General features: G+C 44.0%; 1 protein-coding gene across 3 annotated transcripts; it reads left to right on the top strand.

The window, feature by feature from the left end:
• On the top strand, positions 1-27518 carry LOC129332128 (cytochrome P450 2J2-like). Of its 3 annotated transcripts, XM_054982983.1 has the most exons (10): positions 14-75; positions 169-270; positions 7772-7934; positions 12040-12189; positions 14777-14937; positions 16185-16361; positions 17726-17867; positions 20483-20670; positions 22828-22969; positions 25933-27518. In XM_054982983.1, the coding sequence occupies exons 3-10, from the start codon at positions 7772-7774 to the stop codon at positions 26121-26123; spliced, it is 1314 nt and encodes a 437-aa protein (XP_054838958.1). In that variant the 5' UTR covers positions 14-75; positions 169-270; the 3' UTR covers positions 26124-27518. The 3 variants fall into 3 exon arrangements, with proteins under 3 accessions (XP_054838956.1, XP_054838958.1, XP_054838957.1); XM_054982981.1 differs by having other exon boundaries at positions 1-270; XM_054982982.1 differs by lacking the exons at positions 14-75; positions 169-270 and adding an exon at positions 4641-4751.
• The last annotated feature ends 69 nt before the right edge of the window (positions 27519-27587 follow it).

Genomic DNA, 27587 nt, shown 5'->3' on the forward strand with positions numbered 1-27587 from the left:
GAAAACTGAGATAAGTGGCAACAATCTGGAAGGAGAGGAAAGCCAATAGAGGAAGAGCAGGTGAAAAATACAAAGGTAGAGGGGAAAAAAGCAAAGACAATGTTGGGACTACAGACAATTTTAGTAGCCCTGCTGGCATGCCTCTTAATTCTGCACTTTCTGAAGCAGCTGTCGTCACGGAGGACCTACCCTCCTGGACCTCTCCGGCTGCCCATCATTGGAAGCATTTGGCGGTTAGGCTTCAAGCCTTCCAAAGATGTTCTCATTGAGGTATGTCATTCCATATAATTACTCCCTGTAGTGAAATATGTGAGGACATTTTCAGTCTTTTTCTTACTAGGCTTACACAGGTTGTGTGGTATTGTTTGGTAGTCAGTCATCTCCGCAGTGTCACACATGGCTCCTGCACCTGCACAGGTGAGGTTTCATTAAGGGTTGATTCTTTAACCTCTCTTCTCAAGAGATGTCTATGAATATTTTCTACACAATTTCTTCATGACCTCCACATGAATGCCCAAATCTAAGGAAGGGCACCTGCAAAGGAGAATGGCAGCTTGTTTGACCATACAAATGAAAAATGAAAGAGAATCAGCTCCACTTAAGCAACCTGTTTGCTTTGTTTGTGGACTCTAAACAGTCCATCAAATTTGGTGGCGAGACAGCCATGTACCTGATGGCAAGTGTAGGTTGCCTAAGGGTAACAGGTAGAGATGGGCACGATCTGCATTACAATAGAAAAAAACCCACGATAATGGCCATTGCGTGATCGTGAACCACCGTTCCTGTATCACTGGGAACAGTGGGGTGCCCCTCCGCTTTTGCTTCCACGATCCATGATCCACGATCCACGATCCATGGATCGGGAATGGGAGATGATGGGTGCGGATCGTTAATTCGGGATCGTCGCCAGCACCGATCCACGATCAGCTGGATCGTTTATTTTTTTTGGATCGTGCCCATCTCTAGTAACAGGTACTGAACTGTTGTTCCAAAAGTAGCAGTTTAGAACATACATCACTGGGAAATTCTCAAAGGCTGAAGGTGTTGATCTTCACCACACTCCAATGTCCCTTTTCATTAGTTGCTGCTTGAGAAGTAGCTGCTTGATAAATTTGGTTAGTAGCTTGATTAGTATCTGCTTGATTAAGAGCGTGTTTAGTAGTGCTTGACAAACTTGAATGATAGACAAGTTTTCAGCATTTGAAAAACATGTTTATTGACTTTACTCAAGCCATGGGATATTGAGTTAAAATGCCGCTACAGTATGCAGCCCTCTGATAGGAAAATAGAGGAAAAAACAAATCCTTAGCAAAATGGAAATCAGTAAAGGAGATAAATGACATCTGGTATCAGTCTGAGAACAGAGGTACAGAGGTACAGGAGGTACAGAGGTACCGGAAAATTATTGCTGTTTTTAATTGCAAAGTCAAAAATGTTTCCGTGTAATTTCACTTTCTATTCAATCTGGGCTTGTAAATCTCATGGGGCCACATCAGCTCTTAAAAGCAAATCTTTCCCGAGTGGCCAGAGAACAGTGAATGACCCTCAAGGAAAGGAGGGGAAAGTAGCTGCCACATATGGTAAAGAAATGGCTAGAGCAAAATACTGAAAGTGTACAATACAATCCTAAATGAGTCAGAATTGGTGCAGGTCATAACTGTGAAAACTTCAGAAATCATGGAATATGAACATAACTGACAAGCTGTACCTAGATGTATTCTGAAGAGAATTTGATTACCTAAAATTTCTTTTTCTCATTTTTTAAAAATATTGTCACTATGGTGAGAGTGTATCTTGTGCAACAAGCATTCCTCAGTCAAGGCAGCAGATCAGGCACTTATGTGAGCCCTCAGTTGAGGTGCCCACCAAGCTTGGCCCCAGGGCTTGGCAGCAGCCTTGGCACCAGAGGGAAGGAGGGACTAGAGCCCTAGCCCACTACTCCCACAGACCTGACCCGATCAGACACTGATCAATAATTAATGTGAACCCTCAGCCGAGGTGCCCACTGAGCTTGGCCCCAGAGCCAGGCAGCCATTTTCATGGGGTTTTGAAGTTCGTAATTAGAGATGGGCACGATCCAAAAAAAATTGCTGATCCGGCTGATTGTGGATTGGTGCCGGTGATGATCCCGACTAAATGATCCACACTGATCATCTCCCGTTCCTGATCCGTGGATCGTGGATCGTGGAGGCCAAAGCGGGGCGCGCTGCTATTCCCAGCTATGTGGGAAGGTGAGTGTTGGCAGCGGCCACCGGCACGGGGAGACGGCAGCGAGCCACCTCCCCTCAGGGGGCAGGGGGTCTGGCCGCTCACCGGCAGCACCCTCCATGTGCCCGCCCGCCAGGCCAAAAGGGAGCACACTGGTGAGAAAAGAACAGTGGGTGATGAAGGCGGCATCTGTGTTTGTGTTTGACCTTCTGTGTTTGGCCGTCAGAGCTGCCTATCAGGGTTTGCAGGGATGAGATTGGAGTGCCCATGGCTACAGAACACCCCCTTCCCCCTCCCTCCCCTGGGTGTCTTCTCCCAACTGGTGACTGCTTTGCTGCTCCGTGGTTGGAAGGAAGCCCTGCCGATCAAGGAAAGCTGGGCTCCATTCGGGTTTCCAGGGAGACAAAAGGAGGGCAAACACAGCTCAGGCATTCCCCTGGCTCTGTTGCCCTGGGAATAGATTACTGGCGCCTGAGTGTCTGGCTTCCCGATCTGAGCACGATCCAGCCCCCCTCCCGATCGCTGGATCGTTGGCCATGGCCGATCACAATCCGCTGAGTCACAATCGCGTGATGGCCATTATCGTGTGGTTTTTTGGATCGTAATTCGGATCGTGCCCATCTCTATTCGTAATGCAGTTCGTGACCATCTCTAGTCATGACCTCCCATGAAGTCATCATGACACATGGGAGGTAAAAAGCTACTGCAGTATGCAACCCTCTAATATTTTTCCATTCAGGAAAATTAGAGGGAAAAAACACATCATTCGCTAAATGGAAATCAGTAACCACACTATGGAGATCAATAAGTTTGTGTACTTAGTGATAACAGAGGGAGATCATTGAAGCATTTTTAAAAAGCAAAGTCAAAAATGTTTCAGTGTCATTTTGCCTTCTGTTCAATCTGGGCTTCTGAGTATGATTGGACAAAATTAGCCCTCAGAAACAAAACTTTTCTGCCTAGCCAGAGAACAGTGAATGACCCTCAAGGAAAGGAGGGAAAAGTAGCTGCCCCATATGGTAAAGAAATAGCCAGAGCAAAATACTGAAAGTGCACAATACAATCCTAAATGATTCAGAATTGGTGCAGATCATAACTGTGAAAACTTCAGAAATCATGGAATATGAACATAACTGACAAGCTATACCCAGATGTATTTGGAAGAGAATTCAATTACCTAAAATGTCTTTTTCTCATTTTTTAAAAATATTGTCGCTGTGGTGAGAGTGTATCTTGTGCAACAAGCATTCCTCAGTCAAGGCAGCAGCTGTACTGGTTACATTCGTTGAATGCTTAAACTGAAATGCAATCTGTAATTTGTAATACTGCCTGTTGCTTCAGAATTCTGCCCAGCCATTTCCACATTGGGAAACCTCACCTAAGACCATGCAACAGAAAATAAAAGGCTTACACAGTGCAACGTATCAGTTTGTCTGTTGAATAAATAAAAAAGGTTTTTTGTGGGGGGGAGGCTTTCCTTGTGGAAATCTAACAAATTTATAAATTTTCAATGGGCTAGCAGAGAGAAGAATGCAAAAACTTATTTGCTGCTCCAGAGGTCAGGAATAGATATAATGGATTTAAGCTACTGCAGACCCAATTTCAACGGAATATTAGAAAAATGGTAACAATAATTCAACATCGGAGCCAATTACTTACTGGGGTGAAGGGGCTGGCTCTCTCTTACCAGTGATATTCAACTAGATGCCACATGACCATTAAAGAAAACAGCACTTTTTAAAAACTTTTCCTTCCAGATAGCAACTGAGATTTCCATATTTCCAGAGATTTCCAGAGCCTTGGCATGCTGGGGCTGCCGCAGGCCCCACAGGCCACTGGGACCCCAAGGAAGCTCCCATCAGTCCCAGGCATGGCCCAGGTCATGCAGCCTGGCAGCGCAGGGTGCAGCCCAGGCGCGGCAGGCTGGCGAAAGCCCCCTGTGGCCTCAGAGTCACCCCGAAGCAGCAATGCCGGCGGAAGGCTCCCATGGGCCATGGGAAGCCCCATCAGTCCCCAGTGTGGTATGGCCATGCCTCCCGACCATGCCAAGGGGTATCCCAGCATGGTGGGGCTGGCTGGGGCCCTTTGGCCATGGTAGGCCCCCACCAGGCCCAGTACCTTCCCCTGCAGGAGACCCCCCCAACCAAACTCCAGCCCCCTGGAACCAGGAGTTTTCTGGGTCATGCCCCCCCCCACAGAGCAAGCTGTGGAAGCCCTGGGCCAGGAAGGGCCACGGAGGAGGGGCCCTCAGGGTAACAGGGGGTCCGGGGGCCAGGCTAAATCTATCTTCCCCCCTCAGCTCTGCCCATTCTCCCTTTTGGTGCTCAACCAGTTTTCCTCTGCATCCCTCCCGGGAGACCCTGGCAAGAGCCACTTTTACCTGAATGACAAAGAAAAACTGGGATGTGATGCTCCTGCCGAACCTCCAGAAAGGAATGGTACTGACTATGCAGCTGAACCAGAGGAGGAATGGGCATTCCCCCTCTTCTTGGCTGGCCATGCCTCCACTGCATCCTGCACAATGGTGCCAACACAGCCCACTGGTGAGTCAGCAAGCTTCCTTTATGTGCCATCAAGTTGCCTCCAACCTATGGCGACCCTATGAACGAAAGACCTCAAAAAGTCCTGTCATTAACAGACTTGCTCAGATCCTGCAAACTGGAGGACATGGCTTTTTTTATTGAGTCAAGCCTTCTAGTTTTAGGTCTTCCTCTTTTCCTACTGCCTTCTACTTTTCTAACAGCCTGCATAAACAAATCTGCAAGGAGACCTCCGGGGTGGGCAGGAGCAAGTACTTGCTTGATGTAGGCAAGGATTAAAAATGTAACTAAGTTAATTTATCCTTCTTTCTTTCTTACAGACCTTGCTATTCTTTCTCCCCTTGCTTTCTATTCCCCCTTTGGGGTCTCACTAGATGATATGTTTCTGCAAAGGCATACATTGTTTTGAATATGATCCCTGCTGTCAGACATCAGCTAAAAGGGAACAATCTGTTTTTTTTAAAAAAAAATAGAGAGCTCAGAATAGCACCCTGAGAGGAGAAAGCACTCATGCCTTCTCCCTAAGCCATTTTTCTGAGCATATGAGGGGGAAGAATTTATTTTGCCATCTTTGTGTTTCACATGGAAAATCTGTGCGTAGACTCTCTATATGGAGCACTAAATTAATGAAATAACTACCCTAATGTCAGACTATGGATGACAGGTTATGGCAGACAGATCCATGGATCACTTCAGCAAGACACATATCCTTGGCTAAATGACTTTTATTCAGGACATCAGTCCTGTTACATATACACAGGTCCATAGGAGTACATGAAGTTAAAGGCAGGTAAGCCTTCTCTTTGAAAGGAATAAAGCTTCAGGCTGTTACAGGATAATATAATCAACCAACTTCCTCCCCCCTAGATCACATGTACAGAAGCAGTCTGGTAAACATTTCTAAAGTTCACACACTAGACAGACAAGATACTAAGCAATGCAACAATTCAGACACTCAAGGTCAGATTAAACAATATTAATGGGGGGGGGGGAATGACTGCAGCTGTATCAGCTGCCAGCTAGTCTGTGAAAATGTGAGGAAACGAAAGTGGTTATTAAAGAATGAACTTATCAGTTACAACACTGGTTTGAATGAATGGCAGTGGACCACGAACATGGCTCACAAGCATGGATCACCCTGGCAAAGATGGACAGGTGACAAAACATATACTTGACACCAGTGACATTGGCATGGATGAATGGGCACAGTCAGACATGACACGTATGCAGTTTTGTGTAACAAAATGGCATTGAGGCAGGGCAGGAGCTTTTCTTCTTCCTGTGGTGAGCTAGTTTGAGCTCTCTTTTTTTTTTCCAAAAAAGTTCTTTTCAGTGGATGCCTGACTGCAGGGAGTGCATTGAAATCAGCTCAGAAACAGTTCATCTAGCAAGAACGCCCTGATTTCTCTTTCAGCACAAGGCAAGTCTAATCTTCCCAGCGACAGACTACAGACTCTGTAAAGGGCCAAACTTTCCAAACAAAACTGTGAAACAAATTGCTGTTTGCCAAATTAAACTGACCCCCCCCCACACACACACACCCTTTAAAGCAAAATTTTAAAAGCATAACGGCACTCCTGGTGCGCGCGCAGAGCACTTACCCGGGTGTCACCATTTGCTCTCCTTCATGGAGGGTGAGAGAAGCCTGCTTTCCTGGGCATCCAGGTGCTGTGAGGGGGCGTGGCTTAGCAAATATATGCCAGCCTCGCTTCCACCTTTTGTGCAGTTGCTTTTGCAAGCTCGACCCTCCCTCCACACCCTAGTTGGTGGCAGTACAGGTATTGCCGGTCGCTAGTTTTCAGGGCCAGGTAGGAATTTTTTTGCTCCTCGCCGGATTGGCCGTTGGCGGGGGGTGTTTTTCACCTACCTTGTACTGCCAGTTAGGTTTGGTAGGGGCACCTTGTTTAGCACATTGCAGGTTAGTTGGGATAGGCAGAGCGGGCCAGTGAGTACCCGGTGGCACCTTCCCATTGGTGGGGAATGGGGGTCTGTCTCAGATCGGCTGGCAGGCTTTATGGCTGCCAGCTGAGAGGGCAGACTGCCCTGGAACCCCCGGAAAAAGGCCTTCCCTCGGGCTTTACGGCTGGGGTGTATGGTGCTTTAAAGGGGGGAACCATTCGCCTGGCCGGCCGGGTTACAGCCATGCAGTGGATGGCTTGCGCCTGGGGCATGGGGTGCTCGCCCATGCAGGTCGAGGAGGAGGTCCAGTTGACCACTTGCTCGACCTGTACCGCTAGTTATACCTTTGCTGTTATTAGTTCTTGGTTAAGTTCTAGTTACTGTTGGTCAATAAAATGGCCCTGTTTTTTACCCAAGCCTTGTGTCTTGTCTCTTCATTCCGTATAGGGGGGCAAATGGGAAATTCTAATTAAAGTCAGTTTGTGATAAAATCTTCAAGCATTTTTGGCATCCTCCTAAAACTTGTGCTTCTTCCAATTGGGGGAGGGAGCAAGAAAAGGAACTGAATGGTGGAATAAACTCTGGTACTGTGCTTCAGCTGTGGATTTGCTCGGATTATCTATGGCAGTTTCACATGAACAGAATATGGCAGCAAAATATTTGGGTCCCCAGTCTGCTGGGAAACTCACCAGGAGACCTTAGCCCAGTCAGTCCCTCTCAGACTAGCCTACTTTACAGGGCTATTGTGAAGATATGAGGAAGGAGAGAAAAATAGTGCATGGTAACCAAAATTCCTTGGAAAAGGAGGAGATAAAATGTACTAAGTAAATATACGATTCTCTGGAATACAGATTACTCTCAGACAAACTGAAAGGGTGGAAAATTAAGAGAAGCCTAATATGAGAAGCTGAGAAGTGAGAATGCCTCCAGGAGAAGGAAGTGGAGGTGAGATGGGGAAAGATAAGAATCTAAGAGAAAAGAAATTAGTAAAGAAGAGGGGGCAGGAAAGAGAACAGCATATGAACGGAAACTGAAGAGGTAAATAACAGTGAACTATGCGTGTCATGGTCAAACTAGCTGAATTAAATTAACCTTTCTCTTGTTTCTTTTGATGTGAATGACAGATGGCAAAACAGCATGGAAACGTTTACACTGCATGGCTGGGACCTAAACCTGTCATTGTACTGTCTGGATTTGAGGCAGTGAAAGAAGGGCTGATAAACCATTCCAAAGACTTTGTGGACCGGCCATTGACTCCTTTCCTGAAAGCTGTAGGAGAAGAACGGAGTAAGTTGCTGGAAAGACAAGATTATCCTTCTCCTCTCTCTAGGTGCAAGAAACCAGAGGAAAGGAAGCCTCTGAATGTTGCAATCTCTTTCAGATTACTCCAGCTGGTGAAAACCGGAAACCAGATTTCTCCGCATTTACTAGCCTTGTCTTTTGGTGCTGCCATCAAACTGATTGCCATTGGTTTTGTTTTTACATAAACTCGGCAATCAACAAAGAATGCATGACGTTACTATAATGTGAAGGGGAGTTTGAAAGTAGGCTTCAAAAATCATTGCCCTATTCTCAAGGTGTTAAGGGCGGTAGGGACAGGGATAGGGTTGCCTTGAAGATTTCAATTGCCCCCTGCCCTTTTCCCCATTGAAACGAACTTCCACGAAAATCATGAAATTGGAAAGAAAGCTGCCGAATTTTGACCCCTACCCAGCAACACCCCAACAGAAAACTACCCAGTCAAGTTAATCATCTCACTCAAAAGCTCCAGATATGAAACCACAATGAAAATGTTGTAGATGCATGCCCCTACTGATGCCAGTAGTCTAGAGATCAGTTGTAATTCCAGGAGAACTCTGAGTGGGGCTGAGAAATGAAACAAGGGGAAGAAACAGCCAGTGAGCTGTAAGAATGGGGGGAAGTAGATAGGATAGGCGAGAAGTGGCCAGCTGGTCTAAATGTAAGTTTTTTAAAATTTCCACCAAGCTCCAAAAGGAAGATCAGACACCATGTACTAGGATTTATACATGTTTAAAACAACTAACCTACAACTAATGATTTCAATCCACTCCATTGAACGTATACTCCCTAGGAGGCTGTTCAGAAGGTATGACAGCATTTGAGCAGTTTGCCAGGATAACTTTGGAGTAGCCGAGGTACTGCTTCGAAGCTGTCATAGGCTGTAGTGGCCTTCTGTGAGCTACGTTTGGTTCACCAACTCTCTCCTTTGCAGGCTAGCATCGATGTGGGGAAGGGAGGGTGAGGGGCACAGTGTCAAAACATGCTCAACACAAGTGCTGGAATTAAAGGAGGCCACAACTTTATTGATTTTACAGCTCACGGAGCATTGGCACTACATGGGGCATGGATCCCAGAGTCAGCTGTCCCACCGGACTGCTGATGACCCCCATGCCCCCTCAGACCCTTGCCAAGGGGTGTCACGATGCGATGACAGTTAGAGGGAGACCACACGGGCAGATGCCACTGTGTGGATCCCCTGCTATCTGGGAGTGAGGCGGATCCAACAGCCCTCGAGCTGGGCATGCACCTGCCAAGCCTCACTCTCCCAATCCCTTAAGGGGATTCCATAATAGGGAAACTGAGTGCCAATGCTCTGTTTCCCTCCAAACGGATTGGTGCCTCATGTCCAAATGGCCACACAAAAGTCGTGACAAGAAGGAGAAAAAACTATTACAGGATACCCCACATGAACCCATGACAATCCGTGATGAGATCCGTTAGAACTAAAGGGAGCCAGCATTGAGTGGAATGCCAAGGGGCAAGGCTATCCTCCTTTTGAGGCCCCTTGCCATGGACCTGAGAGAGAACCCTGCCTCCCAGGTCTGGAGGGGTCTCCCCACCCGCAACTGCCCCAGCCGGCCATCCTTGATTGGCTGGCCGGCAGTTTGAACTGTGGCCACTTGGGCTCCCCAGCAACAGTCAATGGGAGCCCCTGTGGCTTGAAGAAACATGGCGGCTGCCCTACGTCTTACCCTCCACTTCCCTCCACTGCCTGCAACCAGCACTCCCAGGAAAGTGTGGGCCCCGGTGTTTCTTCAAGTTGGCCAGTCAGGCCTTGTTGATCTGTGCTTTTGTAATGTCACTGTTTGATTACTGTGTAATGTGCTTTTTTGGGCTGCCATTGAAGACAATCCAGAAAGTGCAGTTGGTTCAGAATATGGCACCCTGATTATTGTCGGGGGTTAGCTGATGGATACATCTCTCCTCTGTTTTAAAATAGCAACATTTCCTGTTAGTTCCTTCTTGAGATCAATTAAAGGATGTGTTTAAAGCCATTCAAAGTCTATGACCCACATATTTCAAACACCATCTCTTATTTTATGTACTTGTATGCTATTTGCAGTCCTCAAGTAGCCACCTGCTAGTTGTTACTTTGTAAGTTGTCATACTTTCCCTCACGATATAAAGGCTTATGAATATAGCAATATTATAAGCCCCTCTGCTCATGTGTTTAAAACACAGACAAGCTGCCTGGTTAGGCAGGGGATGAAAACGTATGGAATGTGAGAAGTGAAGTAAGACTAACTTAGGGCCAAGCTACACATGACGAATGACACTTGAACAGCAAGTGTATTTCTCCCTGTTCACTTGCCCTCCACTCAATCCACTTGCCGTTCAAGTGTCATTCGTCATGTGTAGCTTGGCCCTTAGTCCCACCCCCTGGAGTGTGTGCATAACCATAAGAACAATGGAGGTCTCCAGAAGTACTTGAATGAATCCATTCACACACCCTGCCATTTCTACTCTACCCCGTGGCGCAGAGTGGTAAGCTGCAGTACTGCGGTCCAAGCTCTGCTCTGCTCATGACCTGAGCTCGATCCCGGCGGAAGCTGGGTTCAGGTAGCCGGCTCAAGGTTCACTCAGCCTTCCATCCTTCTGAGGTTGGTAAAATGAGTACCCAGTTTCCTGGGGATAATGTGTAGATGACTGGGGAAGGCAATGGCAAACCACCCTGTAAAAAGTCTGCCAAGAAAACGTCATGATATTATCACCTTACCCATCCAGCCATCATGGGTCATCAAATAATCTTTTTACACTTACAGTTCCTCTCAGAAAGACCTAATTAAACCTTCCTAGTTCATTGTCTCACCCTGGAGACAGTTTTCCAGTCCTTTGTCCCACCCTGAGAAGAACCATTAAGGCATTGTTTTAGGGCAGAGACTCTCAGTCCTGCCTCAGGGCATGTTTCACAGTGTATCTAGCTGTCCTGCCACGTGCTCAGTGTGTGTGTGTTCTGGACCTCCACATGCCCTCAAATGGCATGTTTGAGCCTTTCTCCTTCTTGCCATGAAGTACTGGTCACTGAAGCTGCTCTCCCTTGGACACCCTCAACCTTCTGGTAACTATAAGCCCAACTCTGCAACTCTCTCCAACTTTCCTCACTTTTTTTTTCTAGTTAGCTATGGGTGTGTGCTGTGTGTTTTGTGTGAATTGATCTGTAGTCATTTAAATAAAAATCCCTTTTTGAGTGAACATCTGTCTGCTTATTGAAAGGGTTCTGTAGAAGAAGGGATCCTCGTACACATTGGCACAAAAGATCCCAGTTACCCCCCTCTCGCAAGCTTCCCCTTGTTGCTAAATCCCCCTACTCACAAGGAGACCTGCTCTTTGGGTAACACCTTCACTTAGGGCAGCCTTGGCACTCTACCTGTGCTTTTTTTATCATAGCTCCTACCCTAGGGAATGGACTCCCTGAGAAGGTGATGGGGGTGCTATCTGTAAAGGTTTTTAGAAGGCAATTCCAGTCTACTCTATTTGGGAAGAGTTTTATGGGGTATAGGGGCTGCAGGAAATTGGGGGAGGAGATACATGGGGTTTTGTTATTGTCTGTGTGCTTTGAAATTTGAACTTGTAAGATGATTTTTAATAAATATAAACAATGCACAGTAACCATCTATTGCTGTGATTTCTGAAATGTTATCTTCCTTCCTTCCTTCCTTTCTTCTTGTCATTGTGGTCTGTAAACATAAGGGCTAGAGACTTTTAATTATGGAAGATGGCAATTAAAGTTGAATATGGTGTGTCCAGTTGTTCCACATAAATCCATGGCATCTCTGATTAAATCATGATGTTAGTCAAGGTTACTCAAATAGAGTGAAATGTATTGGGCACTGCCACTGAATTCTTGAACGCTGGTAGAAGGAAATGAATGATGGCTTTGCTTTTCTGAAACATATATAGCCGGCTAATAACAGAGACATATCACCAAAACAGATGGGACAGATTCTGCAATGGCATTGCAGTTCTATGATGTTTTAGAAAGGGGATAGCTTTTCAACATGCGGTTTCTTTTCTATGCAGACAACCTAAACAGGTTTTTAACTGTAATTTTTTTTAGTAATAATTTCTCATTGATTCTTCCTGACCTTAGGTATTACATTGTCAAATGGCCACACCTGGAAGCAACAGAGGAAGTTTGGCATAGTTGCCATGCGGAAGCTGGGACTGGGGAAGAAAGGCCTGGAGCACCAAATAGAAGAAGAGGCCCGGCAGCTTACTGAGACTTTTGCATCTACAAAGGGTATGTGATATTAGGAAATTGAGCTGGTCCGTGGTTGCTGTGATATACCTGTTTTATTGTCGTCATTGCCATCGTCATCATTATCATTATCATTACTGTCTAGACCAGCTTCATAACCTGTATTGCTGGCCTGCCTGAATAACTGTAAATTTCCACAGGCCTAGTTTTGGCCTGGCACCCTGAGAAAGAAATGAACAGGCCTCTTCGTTAATTGCACCTGTAGCCTGTTGTTCTCAAGGAAAGATGTCCTTAGGTGGAAGGGAGTATCAGCCCCAATTGCCTTCCCTGGTTTCTCATGATAGCAATGCTGTTAGACAAGTATGCCCTGATTGGCTGACAGTTCTTGAAAAGATGGCTCCTCAGTCCTCTCTCAATTTCAATCTGAACCTCTCTACCCAGAACCATTTTTCCAGTATGTGAGAGAGACTTTGCTCCATGCCAGAGATTGTGATGACCAGAGCAGCCTGGCATGGTTTGGACTTTTCTTTCTGTTTGTGAATATGAGCAATACCTAGTATGTAAGATAGCAAGCTATTTTAATGTCTAGTTAGATAGTCTAAGTTAGCATAGACAAGTTGTTATTATTTTCATTTGCCTGTTGCTCTGTGCTTTAATTAGAGATGGGCACGAACCACATTACGAACTTCAAAAGCCCACAAAATTGGCGATCGCACAATCACGATTCGGCGGTTCGTGATTGTCCGCGTCCAACGAACTAGCATTTGGAAGAAGCCTGGTTCGGTGCATTCGGCCACAGTTCAGTAAGCCAGACAGTCAGGTGCCAGCAATCAATTCCCCTGGAAACGGAGCCGGGGGAATGCCTGAATTCTGTCTGTGCTCCTTCTGTCGCCCTGGAAACCCGAATGGAAGCCCAGCTTACCTTGATCGGCAGGTCTTCCTTCCAACCACGGAGCTGCAAAGCAGTTACAAGTTGGGAGAAGACACCCAGGGGAGAAAGGGGGAAGGGGTTTCTGTAGCCACGGGCACTCCAATCTCATCCCTGCAAACCCTGATAGGCAGCTCTGATGGCCAAACACAGACCTCCTGCATTGCTCAATGGGACCTGTGCTTATAAGTAGCCATGGGCTCCCAGACTGGGTTTCACTTTCAGCGAACAGTGGAGTGTGACAGAGGTGTTGCTTGCTACTTGCTAGTCTTTGGGGAGAGAGACAGAGAGTTTAATTGGAGCTTGGATCCCTATTGCAATCTTCACCAAACTTGGGTAATGGCTGGAGGAGAGCTTGTTAAACACTCCCTGGGAATATGGGCTTTCTAATTCCAGCGGGGGCCGTTCTGACGCCCATGAACCACAAACCTCGAACCAGTTCGGCAATGGGAAATGTTCGTTGCAGTTCACGACCTCGGGGTCATCGTCAGCACCGAACCGCAAACCGCAGAGTCATTAATTTTTTTTGGTTCGTACCCATGTCTAGCTTTAATAGAGTGGTTCCTGCCCTGCATACGCTCTTCCTAATCTGAACTTAATAAAATATATTTTACTTCCGGTGTCAAAAGTTACTGACGGCATGTGTGCCTTTACTCCCAGAAACAAACCTGGAGACTGAAAGTCTCATACTTAGTGACCTGATTCCCCATGAGGCTGAAAGAGATTTCAGCACTTGGAAATGGTGACTGGGGCTCTCAGGGGTCAGGACATTTACTCACTGGAAGTTTGGATTAATTTAACTGTACAAATAGGGTTGCCAAACCTGAGGCAGACCTGGAGATTTCCCAGAATTACACTTGATCTCCCGACTACAGACTTCAGTTCCCTTGAAGAAAATGGCTTCTTTGGAAGGTCAAATTTATGACATTGCACCCCACTGATGTTCCACCACTAAATCTCCAGGAATCCCCCCCCAAATTTGCCAGCCCTATGAACACAGACAGTAAATAATGATTTAGACTTTACCATATTTATTACATGCTGAGATCCACTGGAAGTATGTTCTTCTGGGCTAGGAGGTTAAGGCTGTTGGATAAAGACGAAGCTGTCTCTGGGCTTACTCAGTGAAGAGATGTTCACAGAGTTGGGCCTGAGAGAGGCAGGTACTGTGAAGAAACAGCTTCATCTTCCTCCAAGGCCTAAGTCCAGCACAGGATGCAATAGATTATTCTGGGCTAGAGGCTAGTAGTTGGCGGAAAGGGAAGTTGCTTCTCCTAGAGTCTGTGTCTGCAGGGACTGTCTTGCCCAAGCCTAATTCTATAAACAGTTTTGGCTTGGAAAAGCTCAGGAGAGGGGAATAGGCTCTGTGGTTTAGGATCAGTTCTAATCCTTTGCTATTGTGAAAACCTGTTGCCCAGCTACTAACTCCACAATGAGATTTTGTATTTTATTTTACTTCATTTATACCCGACCTTTCTCTCCAATGGGTTTCCATCATTCCCTTCTCTTCTGTTTTTAGGCTGAGAGAGTGTGAGTGGCCCAAGGTCACCCAGCAAGCTTCCATGGCAGAGGGGGGAAATCAAATGTGGGTCAGTCAGATCCTAGACTGATATTCTAACCAGTACAGCCTACTGGAAATGCACGCTGAGTATTCACAGGTGGGATGGAATATTAATATTGCACAAACAACTTTATTTGCAGGGCAGCCGTTTGACCCTTCAGCACCCATCACTAATTCTGTCTCCAATGTGATCTCTGTTGTGGCTTTTGGACACCGGTTTTCTGTGGAAGATAAAGAATTTCTCAAGTTGATAGAAGCCATTGAATATGTGTCTAGATTTATGCATACCATCTTTTATGCTGTAAGTTAATTTTCTTTTGTTTTCCTATTGGATCAGAGAGGTTTCCTTTCCAGATTTCCTTTCCTTTCAGCTTTAATATGAACCTCTGAGTAGGGATGCAGAAGAATTTTGCATATTCATTGGTTCACTCAAACGTTGATGGTCTGAATGGGTTCTTTCAGGGTAAAAAAACATATGCATTCATTTTGATGATAAGCAACAGAAAAATAGTCAGGGGGCTCCTTGTTCATGGATATGGATATAAGCATCATTTTTCACACAGTACCTCTGCTTGCTGATCATTCTTTTGTTATATTGATCTCCCGAACTGACTAGTTGAGATATATGTAAATCCTGTTCTGCCCCCATAGGCCATACTGAACCAGTGAGGAACATTTGACTTGGCAGTTTAACAGAAATGATCCAAAAACACTTTTACACGATACACTCCATGTATAGTAGAGAAATCCTAAAGACATATAACAGATGATTATGTAGTAATACATTTATCTCTGTCCTGACAAAACTGAGCCCCCTAATCACTTTTAGCCCACCAAAAGAAAACCTTCTAGATTCCAACATAATTTCATAGCTATCTATCCAGAGATTTGTTTTGAATATTCACTCCAATAGAAAAGAATGAAGGAGGGAGAGGAATGAAGGAGCAACCCCCCCCATCAATTCTTTATCATCTGTATAGTTATCCTTTTATCAGACGAGGAAATGGATCCTGGTCCTAAGCAATGGAAAAAGAGACAACGACTTTCCCGAACTATTATGTATAATTTAACCCATTTTTTTGCCCATGAATAATATGACCAGTGTTTTCATAACATCTTCCACGTTCCTATAAACGCGTGCTCTCTTCATCCCTTGTCTTAGATTTTCAGCTTTCTTATGGCTTTGCCATATGCATACTGCCTATGTGTACTGCCAATTTCATCCATGTTATCAGTCTAGTTTCCAAATGTAGTTCTTGGCTGCTTTCATAGTACTTTAGGAAGATTCCACACAGACAAAATTCTCCCACTGAACAGGATCTATTTTTCACCTTTGGAGACAGCAATTGGGAGAGGAAAATTACCAGGAGGGCTACTTAACCCTTTCCATTCTAGCCAGTTCTAGCCATTGGCCCCACCTTACACTCACTGAGGGCAAAATTAATTGATATAATCCATGCCTTGATGCTGATATGAGATTCCAAAATGTTATTTTATCAATTGAGCCATCATGGCACTGTTAAAAATTTGCCTTCTCTTTTCCTGCAGCTATATGAACTTTTGCCATGGCTCATGGTTCATCTCCCGGGGCCCCACAAGAAGGCACTTGAATATATAAAGGGTGCACAATTATTTGCAAAGAAGGAAGTGGAAAAACATAAGGAACATCAGGCAGTGCTTGAGCCACAAGATTTCATTGATTTCTATCTATTTCAAATGAAGAAAGTAAGTATCCGTCTGGTATGTGAAATCAGATACGTTCGATAAACATGAAAATAATGAAGGCAGGTATACTCTGAAACCTGCATACTCTCTGTACAAGCTCCAAGTTCAGAAAATTGGAAGAAAAGCTTAACTTTGGTCACTTGCTCGGCTATTAAGTGTTATGCTTTGCTTACAAGCATTTAACTGCTGAGAACATTTAACACATTTATAGCACACAGAAATTGGTGGTACTGTGTAGTGTTGGTGGAAAGGGAACTGATTCAGCTAAAAAGAGAGCATTTTCCAAGTATTGTTTAGTAAAGAACCCAAGAGAAAAAGTAGGAAACCTTTCACACCAAAGAAGCGAAGTGCAAAGTACAGAGGGCTGCAATTTCCAGAGATGTAATATTATTTGTATCTTATATAGAATGTTGATGCACTGTTACATCATTGGCCATTAATGGCATTGTAATCCACCTTGGATCTCAGTGACAAAGGCAGACTGATGATGACGATGACGATGACGATGACGATGACGATGATATATATTGTTTAACATTTTGGGACTTTAGGAGGTTTATGTTACATTTTTGTACTTATAATTTGTACTCTTCTGCACTTTGTACGTTCTTCAGATTCATAATTATAAGAATGTGTGTGTATTAAAAAGTAACACAATCTTGCATATGGCTAAAAGAAAAATAGGTTGATCTGAGACAAATAAAACAGAAAATGATCCATGAAAGATCCCAGTGCAGAACATCAATAACGTGACTGAGTTAGTATGAAATGAAAATTGCAAAGTGGTTCTTTTCTGAGAGATTTTACCTATGGATAGTACTGCGGGATTATGCTATGGATTTTAGAAAAAGCCTTTAAAGAATGGCTGGCTGGTGGAGCATTGGTGACTGAGAATTCATTTATACACTGTCTGCTTATATTCTTGGGTTTTTTATATGTCCCCCATGGAGAAATTGTTGAATTTATAGTATTTTCTTAAAGGGACTACTTACAAAGACAACATGTCAAAATACATTGAGTCTTGTGTGGTTAATAAATGAAATGTCTCCTGGGTCGTAAATATTTTGTTCATTGATAAATAGGTACTTCATTTGTGCAGATTTTATTTCTTCTGAAGAATATATTTGATTTGTACTGATATCTTTGCTTTTCAATCTTTTTCTTTTTGCTTATTTAGGATGACAAAACTTATCTGGACCCATACATGGGCCTGTTAAGTTTCTAGTAGAATATGGCATTGGGTGTGGTTGTAAGAGGTCTTACACTTCCTCTGTACATTTAAAGAGTATTATATCTCTAGCTGCAGAGTCCAAATACTTAGAATTTGTTGAAAATGTGATCCCATCTTTTATTGTCAACAACAGAACAAGAATGACCCTAAATCAACATACAATGAAGACAATCTGAATCAATGTATTATTGACCTTTTCATCGCAGGAACAGAAACAATATCTTTGACATTGCAATGGGCATTGCTCCTCATGGCAAACCACCCAGACATCCAAGGTAAGAGGGACTTTTGCGTTGATTCAAGGAAAATAATGGCCCTGAGGGCAGATTTTTCGTCCTATTTTTAGTAAATGGTTTATAATTATTTTAAGTTTTTATATTTTGCATCTGATTATCGGTACAGTCCTATTCATCCTTAACTGGGAATAAATATCAATGAATAGGATTCTCGCTGGAATTTTCTTAATTCCTCTTCACCAAATTTTACCCCAACATCCAGAAATCCATTTCTATTCCTCCTTTTAGCAATTTCATGAAGAGGAATATCCAATTTAGATCTCTGAGAAGTAATGTATTTATTTATATGCTACGAACATGGTTGAAAAATCAAGAACAAGATGAGCCATTAAAGAAACAATTAAACAGAAGCTGGAAGTTGTCTGAACATATTATTGCTGCATGAGACTGATTTTTACTTTTAGTATCATATTACAGTGGCACAACAACAGGCAGAAATCCTCAGGTGAGGAAATCTATACTATCCTATTGTCAGAAAAAAATTCAAGATAAATTAATGAGACACTAAAGCAAGTTCCTCTTTTGAAAAGAAAAAGAGAATAAGAGAAACCCATGCTATACCTTAAAATAAAATATCTGAAAAAGGAATTTCATGCCTCATAACAACACTACCAATGAATAAAGTGGCACTTACTTGTGAGTAAACCTGCAGAGGATAATGCTGTATGGAATACATGATACTAGAAAAAAAGTCCCTAGAATTCTAAGTAGATTTAATTGGGAAATACCAGCCCATTCTCTCTCACCGAAGATAAAATGGATGAGAGGTATCCTTCTCTCAGCTATCTGAAAGAAAGGCAGGATAAATCCGTACTAATAACAAACAAAATAAACTCTCAGTGTTAATAACTAGTTTGTGTAATTTATTTTCAAAAGACATCAAAGTTCCATCTTTGTAGTATTAAAATTCATTTTTGTATGAATAAAGAAAAGATGAGATTAAAATAATGGCAGAGGTTGACTGATTGACCCACCAAATTAGAGCACACACACAATAACAAGAGGGTTCAATTACGGATGCTGTTTATTGCTCCTCTCCTTGGTGTAAAGCAAGCCTTTTGTAAATTGATCTCTACGAGAATGAGCCAACCCCCACTCAATGCCACTATTATTGCCCAGGACATATAATGAGCGATGCACACATTCCCCTTCCCATCAATGAAAAGATATCACACTAAACTATGCTTGGGCTCAGTCTTTCACTTTTGGATCCAACTGGTTGCATGCAGTTTTCCGTTAAAGAAAACAAGGTGGGGCTTGCCCACATGGCGTGGCCTTGCCTGCCTGCCCGCCTGCCTGCCTGCCTGAGCTACTGCTGTGTGGGTAAGAACCAAACTGAAATATTCAGACTTGCTGGAGGAGGGGCTTGTTACAACTTCGTTTCCCAATTTGGTCCTGCTGTTCAACAAACTGCTTTAATGAACCAAACTGGCAATTTTTGTGTGTATTTTTGGTTCATTTCTTCTGTTTTACACACCACAACATTTGAGCACGAACAGCAATATGAACTAAAAAACCCCATGAGCAGCCCAATCTACTGTTTGCGAACAAGCTGTTTGTGAGGCCCCATTCTAAATGAACAGGTGGTTGTTGCAAGCCTCGTTTGTTGCTGTTTGTTGCTGTTTGTCAAGCCAGACTGTCTGGCACCTGCAATCAATTCCCTTGGCAACTCAGACAGGGATTGTCTGAACTCTGTCTGAACTCCTGCTGTTGCCCTGGAAACCCCAATCTAAGCCCAATTTAGCTTGATGGGCAGGTCTTCCTTCCAAGTGTGGACTGGAGCTCCAAATTTGTTACAAGAGGAAAAGACCGGGGGGGGGGGGCTCCCAGCTCTGGCTTTCAGGGAGAGACAGCTGCTGTTAGCGAGACAGCGTGAGTGCATTGGAGCTTGAATTTTCTTTGTGTGTGGTGGGATAGGGATCTACCTCTTCAGGTTCCAGGGTTGCTGCCAGGCTCTGGGGCCAAGCTATTATTTATTATTGGTACCTTTCCTGCTGCCTGCTCAGGTAGGGTTTCTGAGAGTGGTGCAGTAGAGATCTTGATGGCTGGAGGAGAGCCTGCTGGCCCCCATGAACAACAAACAAAGAACATGTTCATGACAGGATCATGTTTATCAGTGTTCGTTGTTCGTTGTTTGTGGATGGCAATGAACAATGAACACCATGTTCATTTTTTTTCTGTTCATGCCCATATCTATCATTAAGTACCTGTCTCCCATCATTTCCCTTTTCCCTCAGAGAATTATTGCTGCAAACTAAACTATTTATACAACACAGACAAATGATCTCTTTACTTCAGAACACCTGTTCTAGTTCTATACAGGAGGAAGAGGCTCTCCATGTGCCTTTTTTAACCCTGGGACCATGTGTAACAAAGACTCCAGTTTGTTTCTTTTCATATTTAATACATACTGTTGCATGGACCAGAGAAGTTCCCCTTAATATTTTGAGATGCTGCTGACCCAAACCAACAGCCCAATGTATATTCCAGTTTCTTGAATATATGTGACAGAGCAGGTTCACTGATTCAGTAACTTGGTAGAAGCAAATGCAATGTACAGAATGAAGATTCATTTTTATTACTGTTTTCCTCAGAGAAAGTCCATGAGGAGATGGAAGAGGTTTTGGGTTCTTCTCAATCATTCACATATCAAGATCGGAAGAAATTGCCCTACACCAATGCTGTGATTTGTGAGATCCAGCGTTCCCAATATATCTTATTTTTTGGGGTCCCCAGAAAAACTACAAAGGATGTGAATATGCTGGGTTTTGTCATTCCAAAGGTACAGGAAATTCTGGATTCTAAGAGCAATATGTATAAGGTGCACTTTAGCTATGTAGCAGCTTCCAAGAGTTATGTAGGAGCTTCCTCTAGCAATTTTTGAACCTGTTCTCCAGAAACGATATTAAATAACACAGGGATTATTGTGTCAACCCCCAAGTTAGCTGGCCCCATCTGTGCTCATCTACTCATGAAAAATTTATCCGATTGGACAACCATCAGTACCTGAAGTGTTCGTGTATTTAGCATTTGTTTTTTAAGAAGCTTTTTCAGCATAAATGCTGTAGTTCTACAATAGTGGTAGCACTTTGGAAAGCTCTCTTCACACTAAAAGCCTTCTGGTTTCCCAACTGCCTCTAGACTCAAGTTTGTGTTGAACTACTCATGGTGAATATGCTCTATGAATACACATATAATTGAATGAAATCATACAGTAAAGGTATATACATCATAATATTCACGCAAGACTGTAGTCCCTCAACCAAGTCTCTCAGTGGTATAATTCAGTCTCTCAATCAAAGTCCAAGTCAATTACTTGGGGTTCATCTACCTTCTCTCCTTTTTCCTTTTGGATCCCCACCAGTCCTGCTGTTGTTTTCCACGTCTCTGTGGAGGTCTCCAGTGCGTAGAAACATTGAGAAATTGTAATTGTCTTGGAATTTGATTGGGAGACTGAATTATACCACTGAGAGACTTGGTTGTGGGACTACGGTTTTGCGTGAATATTATGATGTATATACTAGGGGTGTACAAGCCAAACTTTTTCGGCTTTCTTGTTTCGGCTTTACCCGAAACAAGAATCTATTTCGGATAATGCCGAAAGCCGAAACGGCTAGCCGTTTCGGCTTTCGGCTTTCGGCTTTGTTTCGGCTTTCGGCTTTCGGCTTTTTTCAATGGGAAAATGCCACCGTCTTCCCGGACGCCTGGGGGAGGCATTTTCCCACAGAATCATCCCAAAATTGGTGAGGACCTTCCTCTAACCCCTCTCTAACAACCCCCCCAAGTACACAGCAGGGGGGCACACCAAAGGGCATGGCAGCAGTATCTTACACAAAAATAACACAACTCACTTAACATCAGAGAATCACAAAAGCACAATTCCTGTCAAAAACACTTTATTTCTTGAACAGCTTTAGGTTACACAGTAGGAGGGCACAACAGGGCATGATAGCACTGTACTACACAAAATAATACAACCCACTTCACCGTTTTTGACAGCAATTTTTGGTGTGATTCTTTAATGTATCCACCAATTGGTGGAGAAAAAGCACCTACTTGGGGAGGCCATGAAATGGCCCCCCCAAGTGGGAGCAGGCTGAGCCTTGGGAGTAGAGGTGGGAGAAGGGCCCCAGAGGGTTGGGCCCTGGCAAAGGAAGCCTGCCTCTTCATTTTTTCCCATAGGAAATAATGAAGAAGATTAGCAGCAGCAAGCTAAAAAGACGCTCACTTTTCCCTTACTTAGGCGAGGATAGGGGGACCTGGTTTGGGGGGCTATAACATGGCCCCCCAAAGTCCAATAGGTCTGAATCTTGGGGGGTTGTTAGAGAGGGGGTAGAGGAAGGTCCCCATCAATTTAGGGATGATTTGGTGGGAAAATGCCTCCCCCAGGCGTCCGGGAAGACGGAGGCATTTTCCCATTGAAAAAAGCCGAAACAACCCAAAAAACCCGAAACGTTTCTGGTTATTTTGTTTCTGATAATCTGAAACGTTTCGGCTTCCTCCGAAACGTTTTGGGTAACCCGAAAAAAGCTGAAAGACATTTCTTTCGGCTTTCTTTCGGCATTCGGAAAGCCGAAATATACATCCCTAGTATATACCTTTTACTGTATGATTTCATTCAATGATATAAGTATTCATGGAGCATACTAGATACAATTAAAGATGTCATATATCGTCATCAGAATCTGGATGGTAAAACCATAGAATTTCCACTGAATCCTAGAATGGCATAACCATTTCCAGGTTCAATCCAGAAATGACTTCATGCTGTCGATGCAATAGTACCAATCATGTCCCTGCCCCCCCATTTTTCTATTGGATGCCAGCCACCAGCTAGCAACTGTAGGAAATAGCAAATATTAGAATTAAGAGAGTGATTGACAAAAAATTTAATGTCCTTGTCTGAATGCATCCTGAGCCAACAGTTTCATCCTTGCAGGAGACCATGATTTGCCCAGATCTTCGCTCTGTTCTTCTTGATCCTACACAATGGGAGACACCTGAAGCATTCAACCCAAATCATTTTTTGGACAAGGATGGAAATTTTGTGGAAAGAGAAGCATTTCTTCCGTTCAGTGCAGGTACATGCAAACTTCTGAACTAATTTGTGGTTGATAGTTGTTTATAGGGTTGTCTGAAGGACTAAACTCAGGAATATCTGCTCGTTGGGTAGAACGTTCTTATCAATCTCATTACCAAAACCTTATATCGAATATTATGCAATCTTTTAGTAGGATATTGTGGAAGAAACAGCGGAAAGTAAAATTCTGTTAAATTTGGACATAACAAGTAACTTATTTTGAGGGGTGTGCAGTTCGGGTTAATTAAACCCGAAAAACACCCGAATCACCCTGATTCAGGGTGATTCGACGAAACCCGAATCGATTCAGGGAAACCCGGATCGATTCAGGAAACCCGAACCGGTGTGCCCCGAATCGATTCAGGGCAATTCGGGGCAGCATTTTGCTAGGTGCTTGATTTTGCCCCTCTTAGAAGAGTTGTTCATGTTTTATTCTTTGATGTACAGTTGGTTCCCATCATAGGGAACAATGGGGAGGCTGGCCAGCCTCCTCTGTAGGTGGTGGGGGTGTCAGGGGGTGGTTGTCTGTGTGTCAGGTCAGGTGCTCTTTCCCAGAGACAAGTTGGCACTCAGAAGTTTGCCCATCATTGTGGCACCCCTGGGCTGTGCGGAATTGCCCTGGGAAAGAGAGTTTAGAAGTTCCCAGCATAGGGAACAAAAGGGGAGGGCTGGCCAGCCTGTTCCTGGGTTTATGGGTGTAGGGCTGCTAGGGGTGGATTTGGGTCTGTGAGGGGCTAATGTGGGGATTTGGGTCTGTGTGTGGCAGCTGGGGGGAATTGGGTGTGTGTGGGGCTGTAGGGGGTGGACTTTGGGGGCTGAGAGCACCTACTTGGGGAGGCCATGAAAGGCCCCCCGCAAGTGGGAGCAGGCTGAGCCTTGGTGGGGGTGGGAGGAAAGGTGGGAGAAGGGCCCCTGAGGGTTGGGGGGCATTTTGCATGCAAAATGCCACCCCTGGCAAGACAAGCCTCCCCCAGCTGTAGGTTGTAGAGAAAAGGTCACCTACTTGGGGAGGCCATGAAAAGCCTGGGGAGGCTTTTTCCCATTGAAAAGCTTACCCGAACCCCCGAATCAAGCCGAATCGATACCCGAATAGCTATACCCAAATTGGCTTGCCGATTCGGGTATAGCTGTTCCCGGATCGGGAAAGCCGAACCACTGTGCCTTTGCACACCCCTACTTATTTCCTCTCCTCCCCTTTTTTATAACATGCTAGAGCTATTATATTCAGAAAGAAGATTAGCCCTGTAGTTAGTGTTGCTAACCACTTGGTGTGGCTAAGCCCCCGCCCTCCCCAGCCTCCACCCCCAAATCTTCAGGAATTTCCCAACCTGGAGTTAACAACTCCAAATGTAGTGCTTGCTCTGAATGTTTGATGCTTTGCACAATAGTGCAAAGTCTGAAGCAGAAATCCAATCCTGAAATACTTATGTAATGAAAGCAGGAATCGAATGGGGGCATTTCTGCAAGCAAAGCATGTCCTTTTCCATTGAGCAATGACCACTTTCTTTTATCCTCTTTTCATGGCAGTAGAGCATTGCAAATGTTACAGCTCTGGAGGGGCGGACCTGGGATTTGACCTCTTTTCAAAGCATATGAATAGGCTGTGTTGTGAAGCATCCCAGCTGCTAACCTCCCTCCCTTGTCTATTGGCTGGATGCTATACTCTCTTCCCAAAATGAGGATAGGTGTAGGCTTGACAAAACAATCCTGTCCTTCCTTCCTTGGAAGACACTGCACAGCACCAAAAGAGGGCTGAGTAAAAGCCATCTTGGAAGGTTTTTCTTTTTCTTTCTTTCTTTCTTTCTTTCTTTCTTTCTTTCTTTCTTTCTTTCTTTCTTTCTTTCTTTCTTTCTTTCTTTCTTTCTTTCTTTCTTTCTTTCTTTCTTTCTTTCTTTCTTTTAGCCCACCTTCCCCACAAATGGGCTCAGGGCAGGGTACAAAAATATGATTGACACAAAATTAAAAACCTTTAAATACCTCCAACAAAAGACACACGACAGCAGGATCACTCTTAATTTCATCACTTAAACTGCAGCCAAATGATTCCCTCTAGGAAAGGTCTCAACACATCCAGTGTCTGGCATTCAAATCATTAATCAAGCCCTTTAAATGTGTGAACATAATAGCAGGGCAATGCGGGGGGGGGGGGGCTACTATAGGAACAAAATCCCGGGAATCATAGCTTCAGTAGGCCATGAGGCTGCTAAGTGTGATAGATGGACAAAGCTGCCACCCCTTTCTATCCACAACAAACCCCAACTCTAGTACAGACTCATATCCTATAAAATCATTAAAGAAACTTGAGAAAGATTCCTCATGGGTAGCAGTATGCCTTCCTTGAGAAGCCGCTTATTTTTGTCAGTCAACAAAGCGGAGAGTGACAATATCAAATTCCATATTTTATTTTATTATTATTTATTTATTATTAAATTTCTAATCCGCTCTCCCCATGGGCAGGCTCAGATCAGATAATATCATGTAATAAAACCACTTTAAAAGCACATTAAAACATAAAATTCAGTACAAGAAAACAGCAACTCTACCTGGCAGCTCTTACTGCTGAACTCAACCCAGTACGTCCCAAGGGGTGGGAGATGGTAAACAGCATTATGGGAATTGGCGGAGAACTAGGGGGAGGAGGGGTTGTTTCTGGACATGGCTGATACAAGGAGCCAGAATGTTCCCACAAAACAAAATTGCTGTCCTCCCCAAGCACTGGTGTTTTTGCTGTTACTACACAAAATGTGTCTGCTCGGCAATGAAATGTGGTTTGGATGGCATTATTGAAGTCACAACGCAACTTGCCAGGGAGCTACTTTAGAAGGTGGAGGGAAATGTTGGCCCATCCCCTCAGGTGACCTTATCAAAGTCCAAGCTAGATGCTGATCTGGGGGGTGGAGTGCATCCAAGTAAATACATAGAAAGGTACTACTCATTTGCTGTTTTCCCTTATTTTCTTTTCAGGGGCTCGTATGTGCCTGGGACAACAGGTGGCAAAGCTTGAGCTCTTCATCTTCTTCATCAGCCTGCTGAGGTCATTCACTTTCCAGCTGCCAGAAGGAGTAAAGCAGCTCAGTGAAGAACCTATACTTGGGGCAACATTGCCCCCCCAACCTTATAAGATCTGTGCTGTTCCCCACTGCAGCGCATCATAAGCTATACAAATTGGAGTGTCCACTTGTTACTGTCAATTTCTTCTTCATTCCTTTCACATCCTCCTAACCCTGCACTGACGTGCTCAGTTCATTATTTTCTTGATTCCTCTGTCAGAGTTTGACTGACGCCTCCTTCAGATGGAATTCTGGCAGATCTGCGATGTGCCTGGTTGCTAAATGTGTACTATTGCCTGATTAATGATCTTATTTGTAGTCTGAAATCTTCAAATAAATACTCGATATGGAATTCTGGTAATATATAAAACCTGAAATTTCTCATTTTTTTCATATGCTTTTCAAAGAAGTGACAGGTTGCATAGAGGAAAGAGATGTATCAGAACTGAGTTAAAGAACAAATTTATGCATACAGAATATTTACACACAAGCCTTACATCTACTGCGGTCCTTACAAATGCTGATTTTTAAAATTGTTAATTGATAAGGGGATTACAGGGGAGGCATTTGTATTGTGTATGAGCACTCGGAAGAATGGTTGTTGTGGGTTTTCCGGGCTGTATTGCCGTGGTCTTGGCAGATACAAAGGACCTACATCTGTTCCACACTGTGACACTGAGAGATCTCTGTCTTTTGGTGCTACACCTCTGAAGATGCCAGCCACAGCTGCTGGCGAAACGTCAGGAACTACAATGCCAAGACCACGGCAATACAGCCCGGAAAACCCACAACAACCATCGTATGCCAAGACCACGGCAATACAGCCCGGAAAACCCACAACAACCATCGTTCTCCGGCCGTGAAAGCCTTCGACAATACACTCGGAATAATGTTGGTCCTGCGTTCACATTAGAGAGCAAATGAAGGAAAGAAACATTTAAACCTCATGTATGAAGAAAGCCCTAGAAGAGTGTGTATTGAAGCATCAAAAATGGAATTTGAAACAATAGTTTAACTGTACACTCTGATGCTGTGAAAGGCATAGCAACTGAAGGGGGTTGCACTGAAAATGGGAGTTAAAATGTACTCAATCCCCTCAGTCTAAAGGGCTTTATGTTTTCTTTCCATGCCTTAGATAATAACTGTAAAACTCAGACCATGTGTAATAAACTCATAACATTGACTTAGCTTTTATTAAACAGAAATCAGGAATATGGCTGCCGAAAGTTCATACTCTGGAAATCTAGTTGATCTCTAAAGTGCTACTGGACCCAAATCTTGCTTTTCTTTACAGACCGACATGGCTTCCCACAATTCTAATAATGTTAATGTAAAACTGCCCACATCCTTCAATCTTTCCATAAATCAAGAAGCAGAATGAAATCCAATAAGATGTTCAATTAACGTCTTATGAATTTGTTGCCTGAGGTGACCCTTCAAATATTGGGGACCTCTGAAAAGGGCCGTTTCCAGACGGCTTACCTGCCTCCGGAATGTTGCGCCATGTTGCGGGGAAAACGCAAAATATCACATTTTCTTGTGCGAGTCACGCGACGTCACGCAAAACTC

Source organism: Eublepharis macularius, chromosome 6 (genome assembly GCF_028583425.1).
Source record: "Eublepharis macularius isolate TG4126 chromosome 6, MPM_Emac_v1.0, whole genome shotgun sequence".
Lineage (NCBI taxonomy): Eukaryota > Metazoa > Chordata > Lepidosauria > Squamata > Eublepharidae > Eublepharis > Eublepharis macularius.